Here is an 18,544-nt window from a genome sequence, read left to right on the forward strand (position 1 = left end):
TCACTTTATTGTGATATTCATTTATTGTAGTGGTCTGGAACTAAACCCACAATATGTCTGAGGCATGCCTGTATTGCCCAGAGAGAAAGTTAGACTAAAATGAAACATACTAGGTGAATTATAGTGTAGGTGGCAGAAAAATGTGACGAGTTCTATGTAGCATATCTACCGTAGTAACCTTCACCACGGGGAGCCAGTCAGAGGTAATCCATTGCAGGGGTGTCTGTCGTATCCAGGCTTCAGGGAACCTACTTTGAGGGTATAAGAAATATGTCTATTCTTCTCTGTTTCTGAGGCCTTAAAGTAAGGTCTGATGATCGTGGAGTTAGGTGTAGCATCATGTAAGAATTAGAAGCAGTCAGAGAGGCCGGGCACAGTGGCTCATGCCTGTAATCCCAGCTACTCGGGAGGCTGAGGCAGGAGAATCACTTGAACTCGGGAGTTGGAGGTTGCAGTGAGCCGAGATCGTGCCACTGCACTCCAGCCTGGGTGACAGAGTGAGACTCTTGTCTCAAAAGAAAAAAAAAAAAAAGAAGCAGTCAGAGAAATGAGCACGTCTGCCTTTTTAGTTCTAGAGACCTAACTCCTCTTGAAATGGGAAAGGATGCATATGCTAATTATGCTTAAGGATTTGTAATCCTGATTTTAACCCAGCAAAAAGATCACCAGCACACTGAAACTCCTTGCAGCTTTGCCATAGACGCACTGGGAGGGTTAAAAGAAAGTGTTTTTTCTCTTCATCCTTGTGCCTCTTATACTACCTCCTTTTCTCAAAATAACAACCTATCCCACAGAGGTCAGTGGGAAAGAGGAGGTATGCTCTCTTCTAAATGGCTGGGTCTTTGAATGTAGTCAGGAGATTTCAAATCATAGTTTGCATAAAAGACTCCCCTTTCCCACAGCCAAAATAGTTGTTCTCTGCTTCTCATTATGACATATAATCTGTAAAAGAAAAAAAGAACTTGAAACACCCACCATCTCTTTCAAGGTGTCCCTGGTTCCTCTTTTCTGTTCAGGATTGAAATTGCCTTGCCTGCCAGTCACTTCAGGTAGATGGATGTGCTTTGCTCTTGCTTCCTAATGTGGGACAGTGATCAGGCTTGGCGAATTTCTTCCAACTCTCCCAGTGACTTATTATGCCACTCACCCCTATCCATTGGCACTGGCTGGGAAATGTTGATAAAGAAATTACATGCAGCCTGGCATAGTGGTGCATGCCTGCAGTCCCAGCTGCTCAGAAGGCTGTGGCAAGGAGTTCAGGGCTATAGGACCCCATGTTCATGCCCATGAATAGCCACTGTCCTCCAGCCTGGACAACACAGTGAGACCTCATTCATAAATAAATAAACACATAAATAAACAGAAATCACACTCAGTGGATAAATGGAATGTGGTATAAACATACAATGAAATATTATTCAGCTTTGAAAAAGCAGGAAATTCTGCCATATGCAACAACATGGATGAGCCTAGAGGACTATATGCTAAGTGGAATAAGCCAGTCACTGGAGAACAAATGCTGCATGATTCTGCTTATATGACGTATCTTAAAATAGTCAAAACTCAGGAAACAGAGAGTGGAATGGTGGGTGCCATGGTGTAGGGGGAGAGGGAAAGGGGCATTGCTGTTCAGTGGATCTAAAGTTATGCAAGGTGAATAAGTTCTCGAGATCTGCTGTACAACACTGCGCCACCATTAACAAAACTATATTGTGCACTTAAATATTTGTTAAGAGGGTAGATTTCATGTTAAGTGTTCTTACCACAGTAAAGAAAAAAAAGAAGGAAATCACACTCGGATAGCTTCCACTTAAGTAGATTCAGACGCAATTTTCTGTGAGTGTTAGAGAGAAGAGAGCCCAAATAGACTGGGGTCAGAAGACAGGGATTGGCCACAGCAGGTGTCCGTGGGGAAGAAACTTTGTAGTTTGAGTACAAGTTTTTTCAAATGAAGTTATCTGCTCTGCCTCACAGGGTCCTGCGAGGATCTAATTAGATGCCTGTTTGTGAGTTTTGAAATACTAAGTGATGATAATTTAAGTAAACCCATATTCACAAAGGCCTCCCAAAAGTTCCTCCTGACTTTATGTGATTCACTAACCCAGGCCTGTCCTCTCTATTGTGGGTCTTCTTAAATATCTATTGTGGAGTGAGAGGTTTGAAGAATTGTAAGTGGGGGAGTTTATAAAGAGTGCTTACTTCTTAAATAGGAGGAATTCCATTCAACTGCATTTTCTGTTTTGTTTTGTACTTCCACTGAGGGACAGATTAACAGAGTAGCCGGGGAAACAAAGGAAAGGGAGGAGTCTATAAGCCTCACCATCAGGGGCCTATACTGTGTCTGGGGAGGCTAGATTTACTTATGTAAAAAGAACTGCCCAGCAATACAAGGCTTATTATCTGATTAAGTATTACACAAATAGATGGTATGAGTCATGGTTAAACGCCTTGCCTGGGTGACACAGCAGAGAAAATTATTCTGTAAGATGCATTTGAATGTGCCCTAAGGGAGATGGGTGGCAAAAACTGTTAACCACATCTGGGTTGAACAATCTGTAAAAAAAAAAAAAAAGCATAACCAGAATGTGAAAGAGATCAACTCGACACCCATAGAGCTTTAAAACCCCCATTCTGACTTTCAGAGAAAATCTGCTGATGTTGACTACGGGTGCTACTGTGCTGGTGAGATTGCCCCAGTCTAACACTCAAAATGACCCTTAGCGATCACCTTTCCAGGACCAGAAAAGAGACCTTATGAATTCAGTGATGGGACTGAAATAGTCATTCTCTACTGCAATGGTTTCCTCTGGGGATGAAAAGGAATGGGATAGGAGTGGAGAACATATATTTTATCTGTAGGGCTTCATTTCATAGGAGTGAGAGAAAAGGGAAAAAGAAAACAGATTCAGCAGGATGCAGTGGCTCATACCTGTAATCCCAGCACTTTGGGAGGCTGAGGCAAGAGGATTGCTTCAGCCCAGGAGTTCAAGACCAGCCTGGGCCACATAGTGAGACCCAACATTGGTTTAACTCACGGATGCAAAACCCATGGAAACAGAGGGCCAACTGTTTTTTTTTTTTTCCACCCTGAAGGTTGGTATTGAACATTTTAGAGTAGTTTCAAAACAACATCGAGATGCTTCTTTCTTCTTCATTTCATTTCTTTACCAACTTTCAGTCTTTTTATTTCCACTTTTTACTTCTACTGGTATTTACCATTTATTGTTTATTAATTTCAACTTCCTCAAGGCATGTGCAACAAGTGTGAAATTTACTTTTGGAAGAAAGAACTTACCTCACACACAGAGTGAGTGTCTAATGGAAAAAAAACAAAACAAAACAAAACAAAAAAAACCTCCATTACAGCTTCTTTCTTAAAATTAAAGTGAGTTTTTAGTTCTCTGGAAAAGAAAGTGTGGAGGACAAGGAAATATGAGTTGTCATCTGCTTCTCCCAAGCCTCCCTGTTTCATGATCTCATTCTAGGCCCAAGCAGTCATCTCCCCACCCTGGGCCTAGGAACGGTCATCTCCTGGACACAGGAATTGCAAGTATCCTGGAGCCAGTAGGGAATTTCCATGCAAGGAACATGATGGCAAAAGCCCGGGAAACAGAAGGGCCACAACTCCACCCCAGATACTTTGCCGGGGCTCTTGCCAGGCCATGCTGAATGAAGAAAGATGTCCCTTGTTTTACTTTTGAGAAGACATCTGAGTTAGCCCCAACTTGTGTGGTTGCATGTTGCCCGAATAATGGCTTAGAACAGTGCTGTCTCCTCTTTTGAGAATCACTGTCTTACTCAGTTACTTTTATTATGGCAGTCTATTATATAGCTCAGGCATCAGACATAATTGAGAACCATCAGCTCAAAGTTTTTAGGTAAGTCAGAATAGCTGGAGTTTCTGCGATAGCTCCCAGGAGCTATGGAACCCAGCCATCAAAGTGGAGATCTAGGTACCCTGGTTGTAACCTCCCAGGATTCATTCTGAGATTTGCCGATCTCACAGTCCTACCCTTCAGCAAGATAATTCAGAGAGGTTTCCATAAACCTCAGAGCTTACCTACAGCCACATGCTCACTTAGGAAGTGCCTGCTCCATATACCTTCTCGGAGCTGGAACAGGTCACCCAGAGAGCATACCTGTCCTAGGAGACCAAGATGTCCAGTCACCTTAGATCATCCAGACTTTGTTTTTTCCTTTTCTCTCCTAGCCAGGGCAAGTGTGGCTCTCACAGTGGGCACACCCATAGAAGAGGTAGAGGTTTCTGATCCTAGATAATAACAAATAATTATTAAGTACTTACTGTAAATCCAACACAGTCCTAAGCAATTCAAATACACTAACACTTTTAACCTTCCCAACAACCCTCCAGATAGGTACCATTAGCCCCATTTTACGGATGGGAAAGTAGAGATAGTGACTTGTCCAGGCAGTAGCTGTTGAGGACTCTGGCCCACTCAGGCCCTGTGTCTCCATAAGCTGTCCTTTCTGGGGATGTTAAGAAAAGGAGAGGAGGTCTTGTGCAATTGATTTATTAGTTAAAGAGGAAAAGGATAACCATCCCAAGAGATTTTAAAAGCAGAGCAGAAAAATTGTTAAAAACTTAGGCCTAAGAAATTGCTGCTAGACAGCTGTCAAGGGAGACCCCCTCGAGATCACGGAGGGAGGGGGCAAATATCTGTCTGTGAGCTGTTTGGTGTGGCTGGTGACATATTAGAGGAAATATAAATGCACTGAGTGACTTGTGGGAACGCTGAAATACTTGAGTAACGCCTAGGTAGAATGTGCATCAGAAACCATTATCTAGCCTAGCAGTTTAAAACAAATAAAGGAGCAAATTGCTAGAAAACCCTGGGCCAGAGTGGAGTTTCTTATTCTTCAGTTTCCGTCGCTCAGAATTTGTGGGGAATGAGGTTGAGAAAGGCTTATTCCACTCGGGTACCTGGCTCTGTAAATTCGGAACAACAGGATTGCTTCAGTCCTGTACTATATCATCCCGTGAAGATTTCCAGAGAGGCAAGTGCTCTTGTGAGAAGTTCTCCTGCTCTAGTTTTTGATTCCTTCCTTCCCGACCATGAGAGCCTGTTAAGAACACCCTGGTGGCTAGCAGGGCAGCTACACCCAGTCCCGAAGGGTGCAGGCGAGCCCCAGTGACACTGCAGAGCTGGGCATTGCTCAGCGGAGAGCAGCTCCGCTCGGTCTGAGCACGCCTGCAGGCAGCTGAAAGGTGCCTTAGACTGCTGGGGAGACAAGAAGTAGCCTGCTTGCAGAGACGGAGATTTTCAGCACAGTGCCTAGGGAATTCACCCTATATTAACAAAATGATTGGGCTGCAGAGTGTAAAAGCTGGGACGGCCCTGGCGTTTTCTAGGCAACAGGCTGAACATGTTCACTCCTTAAAAAATATTTTAATCAGCCACAGCTCTTTCCTGACGGTACCAGTGGCTGAGCTCCGGAAAAATAATAAAGGATATGGATGGCATATGGTGAGTGCCAAGAGATTCCCCCTCTAGTTTAGTACTGCTTTCCTTGTGTTTGGGCTTGTTTTAGAAAAACAAGCCAGCCGACCATGACGGCTGACTCCATCAATCCAGAGCTATACTGGTAAACACTTGAAATTCATCCTTGCGGTAAAGGAAGTTTAAAAAAAAAAAAAAAGCAACAACTGTTTGCCTCTTCTCTTGGTAACATCCAGTTCTTGGTAACATCAGTGCTGGAAAACTCCATTGCTCCCAAGAAATATGCAGGAGGAGCATGTGTTTTTCCAAGTTGATTTTATTACTTTAACCCAGGAGCCTCTGTGACACAGACCAACAGGGTGACAACAGTGATTGGGCTGTCTGGGTGGGCATGAGTGTTCAGTGTGTTTGTGTGCCATTTTCCTAATTATTACAGCATAACTTCCTCTTTGCTTTACCAGACTAAATCTCAACAATGAAGCATGATGTGTAAATTTCTCGTATGTTTGCTCTTTCCAGTTCTAGGAAAAATCCGAACCGCAGTGGGCAGTGCCCAACTTCTCATGGCCCAGAAATTCTACCAGTTCAGAGAACTGTGTGAAGAAAACCTGGTAGGTAACACTCTCCTTCTACAATTTCCCTGCTAGTGCCATGAGAAGAACATGTCACCAAGACTGGCCCAACTAAAGTAAAACTGATTTTGAACCAAGTCAAGGTCCATTGGAGTCTCTCATTTGGAACAGAGAATTTTCTGATGAATCTTATTTCCTGACTGTCTTAAAATTAAAATATTTATTTTTCACTTAAATAATCTTAGAAAAAATTCAGTCAAGTTAAAATTATTTCCTGCTTTTTTTGTAACTGAAAATTTTCCATTTTCCTGGCTTTCACATAGCTTTTCTGATTTTATTGTTCTTATCAAAATATGAAGCAGCTTGATATTTCAAAAATAATATTGCCCAAAAAAATCATTTTGGATAGTGATTTTCTTTCAAAAATAGCAGTCAATGACTATTTCCTAATCTGAGTTCTCTGTTTTAATTCAAGAGCTAGAAGTCAAGGGCATCACAAAGTGTAGATTTGATCTTCTTGAAACAAATGAAGAATTCATCCTTCTTGGACATGCAAAAACAAAGCAAAACAGGCTGGGCGCAATGGCTCACGCCTGTAATCCCAGCACTTTGGGAGGCCAAGGCAGACGGATCACCTGAGGTCAGGAGTTCGAGACCAGCCTGGCCAAGATGGCAAAGCCCTGTCTCTACTAAAGATACAAAAATTAGCTGGGCATGGTGGTGGGTGCCTGTAATCCCAGCTACTCAGGAGGCTGAGGCAGGAGAATCACTTGAACCCAGGAGGCGGAGGTTGCAGCGAGCTGAGGTTCATTGCACTCTAGTTTGGGGGACAGAGTGAGACTTCGTCTCAAAAAAAAAAAAAACCTTCAAGAATAGCTTTTATTGCTCAATTGTTGGTCAAGCTGGATCTAAAACAAAGAAAATGAAAAGCAATTTGTTTACCTTTTGGCAAGTGAAGACAATTATTAGCAATCTAAATTACTTAAAATATGATCTTAGAGGTTTTTTGTTTTTCTTTTATCCCCAACAATTGACAGGCATGATTTTTGAGGGTTTTGTTTTTGTTTTTGTTTTTGTTTGAGATGGAGTCTCGCTCTGTTGTCCAGGCTGGAGTGCAATGGCACGATCTCGGCTCGGCTCACTGCAACCTCTGCCTCCCAGGTTCAAGTGATTCTCCTGCCTCAGCCCCCGAGTAGCTGGGACTACAGGTGCATGCCACCAGGCCCAGCTAATTTTTTGTTTTCTTTTGTTTTGTTTTGTTTTAGTAGAGACGGGGTTTCATCGTGTTAGCCAGGATAGTCTCAAACTCCTGACCTCGTGATCCTCCCATCTCGGCCTCCCAAAGTGCTGGTATTACAGGCACGCCATCGCACTCGGCCAGTTTTGGAGTTTTAACCACTTCTTGTTAACAAGGAGAAATATAGACCGAAAGAAATTTTTGTAGACAGGGATCAACCGAGAGAAAATATAAAGTATGGAAAAGGTGGTAGTCTCCATCCCTCTTTTCTCTTTGTAATCTCTCTTTAGGGCTATTCGCACACCCTCCCACCCCCTGCACAATACACACACATTTATAATTTGTTTTCCCCTCTCTCAGAAAAAATAAACTCACCCTTCTTCCAATTTTTCAGAAATTTATTCTGGTTTATGAGATCATTGATATTAGTAAATGTATTAATAAGTGAATTTAAACCAACAAGTATTCTATCAAGCTTCAGCTGTGGGCCAGGTACAGAACTCCTGCTAATTTGCAAACTTGCTAATGTGTCACAGATCTCAATTAACATGATTCTCTGTGCTTTAAATATAAGAAAGCTTATATAAAGCCGTATTGCTCAAACATGTACATGAGGAATAGGTACATAAGGAAGTCCATGTGTACACGATACAGGGAAAACACAACACACCTTGTTAAAAGAAATATATGATGAGCAAGTATATTATGAAGAATAGTGTAAACATTGTACATATTTTAAAGATGAAATTGCAAACAAAAGTTTTGAAAAATTTGCAGATTTCTTTTTTTTTTTTTTGACATGGAGTTTCCCTTTTTTTTTTTTTTTTTTGAGACGGAGTCTCACTCTTGTTGCCCAGGCTGGAGTGCAATGGCGCAATCTCGGCTCACTGCAACCTCCGCCTCCTGGGTTCAAGAGATTCTCCTGCCTCACCCTCCTGAGTAGCTGGGATTACAGGCATGCGCCACCACAGCCGGCCAATTTTGTATTTTTAGTAGAGACAGGGTTTCTCCATGTTGGTCAGGCTGGTCTCGGACTCCTGACCTCAGGTGATCTGCCCGCCTCGGCCACCGAAAGTGTTGGGATTACAGGCGTGAGCCACCATGCCCGGCCGAGTTTCACTCTTGTTAGCCAGGCTGGAGTGCAGTGGCGTGATCTTGGCTTACTGCAATCTCCGCCTCCTGGTTCAAGCTATTCTCCTGCCTCAGCCTCCCAAGTAGCTGCGTTTACAGGCACCTGCCACCACACCCAGCTAATTTTTTTGTATTTTTAGTAGAGACAGGGTTTCACCATGTTGGCTAGGCTGATCTTGAACTCCTGACCTCAGGTGATCCACCCTCCTCGGCCTCCCAAAGTGTTGGGATTCAGGTGTGAGCCACCGCACCTGGCCCAAAAATTTGCAGATTTCTAGAAAATGTTAACCTCCTTAAAGCCAGCTTTTGATGTTTCCTAGTTCTTGATGGGCTCACATTCCTTGGCCACTAGAAGGGCATAGGTGGTAAAATGTGCTTCTCATATTTTAGGTAGACTGAGGCACAATGGGGGAAGACAGTCGCAATGCTGGTCAAACCAGGCCCCTCCAGAAAAAAGTCAAGAGCCTAACATGTGCCTGACACCCTGCTGAAAGCGTTTAGATTTCTGGTCTGGTTACATGCTCAAAAAGAACACATGGAGTTGATAGTGACTTTTTTTTTTTTTTTTTTGAGGAGTCTCACTCTGTTGCCCAGGCTGGGAGTGCAGTGGCGCAAACTCAGCTCATTGCAATCTCTGCCTCACGGGTTCAAGCAATTCTCCTGCCTCAGCCTCCCGAGTAGCTGGGACTATAGGCGCCCACCACGACACCCAGCTAATTTTTTATCTTTTTAGTAGAGACGGGGTTTCATCATATTGGCCAGGCTGGTCTCAAACTCCTGACCTTGTGATCCTCCCGCCTCGGCCTTCCAAAGTGCTGGGATTATAGGCATGAGCCCACTTGCCCGGCCCGATAGTGACATTTTAATGACAGTTTACAGATGAGGAAAATGGGCACGGAAAAGCTAAGAAACTTGTTCACAGCCCCATGGTAAAAGGCAGAGCCAAGATTCAAATCCCAGTCTATTCAACCACAATCTTTATACATCCTACCCAGGATTTGAGTTCACTACTCCTGCTCATGGAGCAGACTCAGCTCCATGCTCCTTTGCCCCAGGAGGCACAGTGGCCTGGTGGCGGCACTGCTTAGGTCCACAGCTGCATGAAAGTGGCACCATGATTCGTCAGAACCAGACCCAGCCTCCTTTCTTGAGTTCCTATTCTGAGGAGAAAAATCATAGCTCTATTTTGAAAACACTTACTCATTATCCTAACTAGACTCCCAGGCTTAGAATGAGTAGACAAAAGTTGGCCTCTTCCAACATAACTAAACCAAGGACCCCAGCCTCCCTTGGCTCTCCCCACTCTCCCCTCCAGCACCCACCTCTGGTCTCCAAGGCAGCATGTCTTGGATTAAGGAGTGAGCTGCCACTGTTGTGCATGGTATGTCACATGACTCACTGATTTGGAGAATGGCTGAGGCTAAACGCTTTCTCTCTGTTGCTCTATCTATCTTAATGATGTGGGAGCAAAGAGATTCTTTATGAGAAGGGAACGAGTTGCCCATTATACAGAGTTAAATACATTCAAGAAAACACTGGCAGGGTGAAGTGGCTTGTACCTGTAATCCCAGCACTTGGGAGGTCGAGGCAGGAGGATCTTGTGGCCAGGAGTTCAAGACCAGCCTGAGCAACAATGTGAGACCCCATCTCTACAAAAAAACACAAAAATTAGCCAGGCATGGTGGCGCACACCTGTAATCCCGGTTACTCAGGAGGCTGAGGCAGGAGAGTCACTTGAACCTGGGAGGCAGAGGTTGCAGTGAGCTGAGATTGTGCCATTGCACTCCAGCGTGGGCTACAAGAGCGACGCTATGTCTCAAAAATTAATAAATAAATAGATATATTTATAAATTTACAGTTCCCAAAGTGCCTAATAATTCTAAATTTCATTTAAAAAATAAGTTTTAAAGTTTGTAAGTGTCTGATTCAGTATTAAAATCTATTCTAACGATGTCTGAATTAATGAAAGGGTTTCTCTGTAGTATTCTGATTTAGTAAACTAAAAAAACTTTATAAACTTTAAAATTTATTTCTTCTAATGAACTTTAGAATTTTGGGGCACTTTGGGAACTATAAATTTATAAATATATCTATTTATTTATTTATTTTTGAGACAGAGTGTTGCTCTTGTCACCCAGGCTGGAGTGCAATGGCACAACCTTGGCTCACTGCAATCTCCGCCTCCCAGGTTCAAGCGATTCTCTTGCCCCAGCCTCCTGAGCAGCTGGGATTACAGGTGTGCACCATCGTGCCTGGATTATTTTTGTATTTTCAGTAGAGATGGGGTTTTGCCATGTTGGCCAGGCTGGTCTCGAATTCCTGACCTCAGGTGATCCACCCGCTTCGGACTCCCAATGTGCTGGGATTACAGGCATGAGCCACCACGCCCAGACTTCATTTATTTTTATTTTGAGGTAGGCCAATAATACTGGTACACCCAAGGACTTAAAATGTCTTTCCAATCCATTATTGTGATGGTCTTCAACCTTGTACTTTCCAAAATTCTGATATCATTTTTATTAGGGGTTAGTTTTAAAAGCATACACTGGCCTCGTGTTATCATAGGACATGGAGTTTCACAGTCTGTCCAGTTGCCTGAAATACCAAGAGGTCACCAAAACAGATACCATCTAGGATCTCTTGACATATGGAGGCTGCCACCCGTCTAACCATGAATGCCTTTAGCTACTGCTGCAGGTAGTGATTAACAAAGAGTATGATATTTTCAGTCTCCTAGCTGTGTTTTTTCTGTCTTAGGGCATATAAATTCAGGTTTATATGTTCTGTTATCAGGGATATGTGGATAGGGCAAAGAAAGTCAATCCTGAAACACTGAAGAATGTTTACTATCACTTAGCAAATGGGTCATTACAGACGTATAGATATCTGTATGTAGAGATAATGTGTTCTCACATTTGCTATATTATTTTACGGTCAATTTAAAATGAATGAATTTTCAAATGATTTTGTCAAAGCAGTCATATGATAAAATTACTTCCTATATTAGTAAACATCTTAATTATTAAACACATAGTGCTTTGAACATCCAATATTTTATTACTAATCATTTGTGTTTTACTTAACATGAATATTTAAACTAATCTTATTTTAGATTCCTTATCTGTTCTCTGAATAAATTGTATGGCATGTAGTGGAATACAAACTCTAATAATAATACACTGTATTTTTTTTTTTCAGAAATGGCATTTTCATTTGAATATGGTGTTTTAAAATACGTCCTGTAGTAGATCACACATTCTGGAATTTTTCATATGTTTAGACCCTTCCCCCATACCATATTGAATTGATAGATGTGGTATCACAACAGAAGAGTTTTACAACCTTGACATTTGAGAATCACTGACTCAAACGGATGAGTGTATAAAATTAACATTTGTAACCTCACTTTTACCTCGTGTCGGAAAACCAAAAGGAACTAGTCCTCCTTATGTTGTTTGAAATATTTGAAAATGCCTTTTTGGCCCTGTGCTTGTCAAGAATTGCTTCTAAAGCATGAATGTTTTTCTTTCTCTTGTGCAGAATCCTAATGCTCATCCAAGACCCACCTCCCAGGATTTGGCGGGGTTTTGGGACATGCTGCAGTTGTCCATAGAAAATATTAGTATGAAATTTGATGAACTTCATCAGTTAAAGGCCAATAATTGGAAACAGATGGATCCTCTTGACAAGAAGGTAGAACAATGTAGATTTTGTATGGTTCATTTAAAAACCTGCACAAACACTGGACAGTCTAAATAGGCTTCTGCATTCAGTCCTGCTGTTTACAATGTGAAATGGAGCTGATATCATATTAATTTCATTGTAATGACAATGTTTACATAGTAATCATCTGGGATATTATCTGTAATATGTTTCAGGCATATTTTTAAAGAAAAACTTGTCTTTGTGAATTGGAAAATGGGAATGTGGCTTTTTTTGTTAATTAAACTTTAAGTTAAACCATTTTAGTCACTGGAAGGAACTGCCTCCATTTTGCTTTTTAAACTAAAATAAATGACATCTTCAGTGCATGAATCCATAGAACAAGAGTTCAACTTCCTTACACCCCTAGGATGTGTTTTCAAGAAAAATAGGATGCCCTGAAAAATAACTGACTTTGATAATCATTTCATAAATATAGTAATAAAGAAATTACTGTTGTTCAAGTCTAAAAATATATACCATAAAGTTTCACAGTAATTACATAAATGTTGGGGTTTTTTTTTTTTTTTTCAAAACAGTTTTGCTTTTGGTTGATTTGCCTTGGGGAATATTGCTCACTGGGGTCCTCACGCAACAGTTTAGAAATAAAGACTTAAATTCTTTTACTTTAATTAATCAACTATAATTTTCACATTTGATTATGGTGTTCCACGAGGCTCACACAGGTATCCAATATCCAGCTCCCCAGGCTGGCATGTCAAACGTGACTTTTTTAACCCTTTGCTTTCCTATGGCCTCAGGTTAAATAATTCCAAGAGAATCAACCTCTGAAAATTGGAATGGCTGTTCCCTTGAAATGCTGGTGGCCCTGTTCTTTTCAGGTCCCCTCACCTACCAGAAAGCTAACAGCAATCTAATCCATTCTGCTACCGCATATCATGTTTTCAGGGTTCTTGGGGTCAATGGTCTCCCAGGAAAAATCCAGTCCCAAGGGACCATCTGTAAGTGACAGGAGGGTGATGCTCTCATCACTGTCCCCTATTTCCAATTCTGTCGCCATCAAAATGGGGGTCGTAGTGTTAAGTTGGAAAGTACTGTTGATGTACATGTGGCCTCTCACTTGGGAAGCCAAATATTTGTACCCAATCTAGTTTTCTTTAATCTGTGTTTAAAACTATCTGCTAGATAAGCTTTAAATCAGTCTTATTTTAAGAAAACACTACAAATGCACACATACTGGTAATTTAGTTTCCAGAGCTGATCCATCTAATTTTTTTTTTTTTTAAATAATCAGTGTTGGCCGGGCATGGTGGCTCATGTCTGTAATCCCAGCACTTTGGGAGGCTGAGGCGGGTGGATCACTTGAGTCCAGGAGTTCAAAACCAGCCTGGGCAACAATATGGTGAAACGCCGTCTCTACAAAAAGTACAAAAATTAGCTGGGCGTGGTGGTACACACTTGCAGTGCCAGCTACTTGGGAGGCTGAGGTGGGAGGATTGCTTGAACTCGGAGAGTTTGAGTCTGCAGTGAGCCGTGGTTGCGCCACTGCACTCCAGCCTGGGTGACAGAGCGAGAGCTTGTCTCAATAATAATAATAATAATAGTAATCATTGTTTAAAAAATCAAAATGTATAAGGAAAGGAAAATGACTAAAAAATATCCAATATTCATATTTCTAAAAATATCCACTGAGTTATTCCACAATGAAGATTAAAATGTCTAAAAGAAGAGATGCTAAGAATTGATACATGTAACCTATTGATATTTACATAGTAAATCATTAGTTAGCTTGATTTTTAAGTTTTTTAATGGACTTTGCCTATGATCAGAGCTTTTCATCACCCCACGAACCTGAGGAGAAAAATGAACAAGCACAATCAGAGTTGGGAGAATATAGTTTGCACTCCAGGCTCTCCTTTTTTCTCTTTTAAGCCACACAGACTCCACCTTAGACAGCCGGTGGGGTAGCTCCAGGGTGAGAAGTTGAACTAGGCACTTGCTCTGGCAGGCAGGGAGGAATTGCCGTGCTGAGCATTGGTGTTAAGATACAAAGAGTACTCTTTGGAGAATCACCGAAACTATATTTTAAGATAATGTTCACGCTTCATTTTATGAGAATGGAGGGTATTTTATTTAAAATGAAAACATCCGTTTTATGTGCACCCTTTCACAGTCTACAACTTCAACCTTCTTTCCCTAAAAATCCTTTGTGGTCTAGATGCCATTCTTTCCTGCTGCATTTTTTTTTAATGCCAAAGAGATGACTGTCTTTTGTTTTTGCAGTGGCATTGAAAATATCCGCCCGTTTCATAGTTTGCTGCTGATAAGAGGAATGACCTCTTTCATCCCGTGTCAACTTTTCATGGCACAGTTTCTGCCCCTGTGATTGGAATTGCCTCGTGGGCCACCACAGTTATCCCGAGGCCCCTAGTCAGAGTCACCTTGGAACTGACTTAACTCTCGAGTGTAGGAAATATCAATGGCCTCCCTCTCCCGTGACCGTGTATATTGTATATTGCTTGTGTGTTCGTGTGTGGTGTGCAAAAGGGTCTAACCTGGTGTAGCACCAACGAAGCTAAAGAACACAATCTGATATCTCTTCTTCCTCCTTTGTTTATTTAGGTTTGGTGGGAAGGGGACGGTGGGCGGGCCGGGGACAGGGCGGAGATGTTTTTAAGCTCTGAACCAAGCTTGCACCCGGTGACTTGCATCCTTAGAGGGGATGCAGGGGTTCTGAGATGCTGCTGCAGCCGCTGCTTCCTGGCCCATCTCTGGCACCAGGAGGAGTTTGGAGTCTCCAGAGAGAACCACACTCAATGTGCTGGGAGCCGCAGGCTTTCCGCAGGGGGCCTTTAAAATACCCACTTCCTTCCCTTGGAGAGACCTAGTTCTGCAACCCAGCCTTACCCTGGGCCTTAAGCTTACCGGGATTTTTTTTTTCTGCATCTTTTGAATACCCAAGCCAGAATAATGAAGAAAAAAGTAGATATGCAGTGTGCAGATCAGAACTAACCACCCCTAGGTAAAAAATGTGTGTTCTAACTACTGACCTATCCCAGTTTTTCCCAAGCTTGTCCTGAGAAGCTGTGTAATGTCCTGAACCTTCTGCTTTGATCAGGAGAGAAGGGCCCCTCCTCCAGTGCCAAAGAAGCCGGCGAAGGGCCCCGCGCCGCTGATCCGGGAGCGCTCGCTGGAGAGCTCGCAGCGCCAGGAGGCCCGCAAGCGCCTGATGGCCGCCAAGCGCGCCGCGTCCGTCCGCCAGAACTCGGCCACCGAAAGCGCCGAGAGCATCGAGATCTACATCCCCGAGGCGCAGACCCGGCTCTGAGCGCCCTGCAGCCCGGCCGCCGCCGCCAAGTATCTGTCCCCTCCTCCCCCTGCCACCCCTCTGCCGGCTCCCTCTTCCCCTCCGAGCCCGTCTGTTTCCGAGCTCAGTGACTTCCACTGTCGTGGTGTAGTTGTCCATCTCGCAGGAGCCGCTCCCCAGTCCCCCCTTAGCCCCCCACTTCCCGTACCCGTTTGCCCATCTTCTTCTTCACCGAGCTTCGCCCCCTGTCCTGATGCCGTCACCCTGCCTCATACTGAGATCCAACCCTTTATTTTCTGGGCAAAGCCAAACCCACCTGTGTAGAAGTGATGCCTTTAGGTCACCCGCCATCCTCAGTTCTCTCGAGCTAGTCTGTTCAGCAATATAAAACCATAGGGTATTTCAGAAATCCAGTATCACAGGGTGATCCTTTGGGACTTACCGTCTTCCACATGAAAGAAACTAGGCCTCCGATTCCCTTTATTTCCCCTAAATGGTTATTCTTTTTAAAAAGCAGATGGAGCACTTTATTCCCAACCTCAGAAATCACACCATCTCACTGGAATCCATGAGGGACACAGAGAGAGGGGACCAAGCCTGGCCTGGGGGTGGGGGACCTGGATGTGTAGCAAGGATGGGAGAAGCGAAATCTGCAGGTGCTGGGGGCACCTGCACACTCACAGCTGCACAAACTGCCTCACTGTTACTTCATCAATCACAGCTTCAAATGTCTCAATCAGCAGAAGATTGTAAATTCGATCTTTCAGGGAAATTAATCTATTCTGAAAGGCAATAACATGAAGCAAGGCAAAGGAGGCACTGATGGTTTAGTATACTACATAAGGGATTTTTTTGTTCTATTGTTAAGAAAATCTAGACCTGAAATGTTTTCTCAACTCTTATTGTACTGTGTATATTTATATTGTTGTCGTGGCGGCTGTTTTTAAAGGGAAAGTGTTGGTTCTATTAATTTGTTAAGTGTCCATCCAGGTGGGCCTACCTGATTCCACATATATAAGTACATATCTGCTTATAAAGCGCTGTAAATGGCAGCAAGGCTGTTTTTGGAGAAGAGTTTGGGTTTTCCTACCATCCCTTTGAATGCTACACATCCGTCTATTTTAACCCAAGTAGTTCATATTTCAGATATATTTTCTCCTTTCATCTCCTCTCACTACTACAGAGTCCAGTAATACCTAGCATAGGATTCTGTCCTGTGTCAAATGGCTAAAATAAATTTTTGCCCCAATAGACATGCTGCCTCATTCAAAAGAGCTGCCGCTGTCATCTTGAGGTTCCAGGTAGTGAGAGAAGAAACTCGACCTGCCAGGGTCAACAGCCATGAAGAGGTGGGGGGAGTCATGATTCATAAACACTGAAGGAAATCAAGGCTTTTGGCAGAGAGTGTTGATTTAGATTTTTAGTCTTGATTGATGGGCAGTATGCATCGGTGTCTAGCTGAAGTTGTCTTTAAATGCCCTTACTCGTCGCAGTTTAAACACTTAGGATGTGGCAATCTTAAGTATCAATGGCATTTTATGTCCAGCTAACATCCTAAAGCATTAGAAATTAAAAACGAAAGCCTTTTAAAAACATACATCAAACATGCTTGCACCAGAGAAGCTTTTTAAAATAATACACTCTCATAGCCAGGTGCTAATTTAATTTTACTTATGAAATTAAGAGAGGTGATGGGTTCTAGCAACAAATATTTTCACGGACATATTCTAAAACCACTAGAGAATTCGCTACCTCTCAGAGCCATCGATGCTTTGAGCTACCTTTATAAACAGGGCACAAATGTTTACTGCTGTGGTTTACAAGAAAAGGGCTACTCACTTATTTTGAAACCAACGAACCAACTTTTAACTAGGGTGAACAAAGCACTTTGAGTGCTTTGTGAAATTGGAGCATACAGAGATTTTGAGCTTCAAGTGTTTGCTAGTTTTAAAAAGAATACACCTTTTCTTTACCTTGTAGCAGCAATTAAAAGTCACACAAAGCTTGCATCGAGTAGGGCCAACTGCCACTTGGGTAGCCTATGGTCACATTCAATACTGAGAATGACTTGGAACTCACAGATTAATATGAAAGAAGCAGCGTTCATCCCAAGACCCATGCTCACAATTACAGCTCCATGCCCTGAGGTAGAGTTGAGATTTGGATTAAGAAATAGATTTCTAATACGATTCAAGATCATCCTACAATATTTTCTTTGGAAACTAATTTAGCCCATGATATTTTAAAGAGAGACAAGAGAAGGCCTATTTATCTTGTCTAAGTGAACGGCATTTGTATATTCATAAGCTATTTTTGGTAAGAATTTTAAATCTTTTAGCTCAAGGCCTACAGGGCATCATGATCTTTGCCTTCCTTGAAAATACAATTTAAATTGTACAAACACTTTATAAAAAGCTAATTATTGGTGTTAGAACATGACCCCACACAATGCTGCTTGACCCCTGAAACTGACATTCATGAGCATAACCTTTGTTACATTGTTCTTTTTGATGTAATTTGTAGAAATGTTTTTTAGTTCATAATGGAAAATGTATGTACCCTGAAAAATTACTTATTTTGTTTAACTTTGGTATAAAGGTGTTGGGCATTTTCTTGGGGAGGGGGGGATTACAAAAGAAGTTTGTCTCCCACATCAAAAAACGTTCAAAGAAATTAAGTATTTATTATATTTTTTGCAGATGTTTCCATACAATTCACATAACCTTTTTGTAAAGAGAGATGAAGAAATGGATTAAAGATTTTTAATATTTGAAATGGTAAATAGAACTAATTTATTGTAATATATTTCTGTTATTTATAGATGTTTCCTTAATGTTTTACTGTGCATTACCACTTTCATTTAAGCCTTATCCTTGTGAATTTACCATTTCTTTTTTAAAACATGTCTAGATGCATATTTTAAATAACTGGAATGTAAATCACTAGCATATCTGAATTCCCAAATGTAATTTTTAAAAATTATTTTGGTTTGGAAAAAAAAGATTCATTTGAAAGCCTTCAGATGGAGGGGTGGGGAACATTTTTATGGCTTTATGAATTGGAATTTCATAGGCTTATTTACCTAGATTGTGTGTGAACAAAAAAATATTGTAAATAGATGAATGTTTCCCATAATGTAAAAAGAAGAAATTAATAAAATAATTAATGCACTGCT

At 41.9% G+C, this 18,544-nt stretch overlaps 1 protein-coding gene across 24 annotated transcripts in view; it reads left to right on the plus strand.

The window, feature by feature from the left end:
* Nucleotides 1-18,544, plus strand: part of DLGAP1 (DLG associated protein 1) — a 968,998-nt gene extending 950,454 nt beyond the window's left edge. For 21 of the 24 annotated variants that reach the window (XM_019014108.4, XM_019014109.4, XM_055368502.2 and 18 more), the window contains 3 exons: nucleotides 5,979-6,070; nucleotides 11,940-12,092; nucleotides 15,181-18,544. In XM_019014108.4, the coding sequence (XP_018869653.1) occupies nucleotides 5,979-6,070; nucleotides 11,940-12,092; nucleotides 15,181-15,390 (455 nt within the window). In that variant the 3' untranslated portion in view covers nucleotides 15,391-18,544. Of the gene's footprint in view, nucleotides 1-5,978; nucleotides 6,071-11,939; nucleotides 15,159-15,180 lie in introns of those variants that run through there. The other 3 variants (XM_055368511.2, XM_055368514.2, XM_055368515.2) reach the window with 1 other exon arrangement.

This window comes from Gorilla gorilla, chromosome 17, assembly GCF_029281585.2.
Source record: "Gorilla gorilla gorilla isolate KB3781 chromosome 17, NHGRI_mGorGor1-v2.1_pri, whole genome shotgun sequence".
Lineage (NCBI taxonomy): Eukaryota > Metazoa > Chordata > Mammalia > Primates > Hominidae > Gorilla > Gorilla gorilla.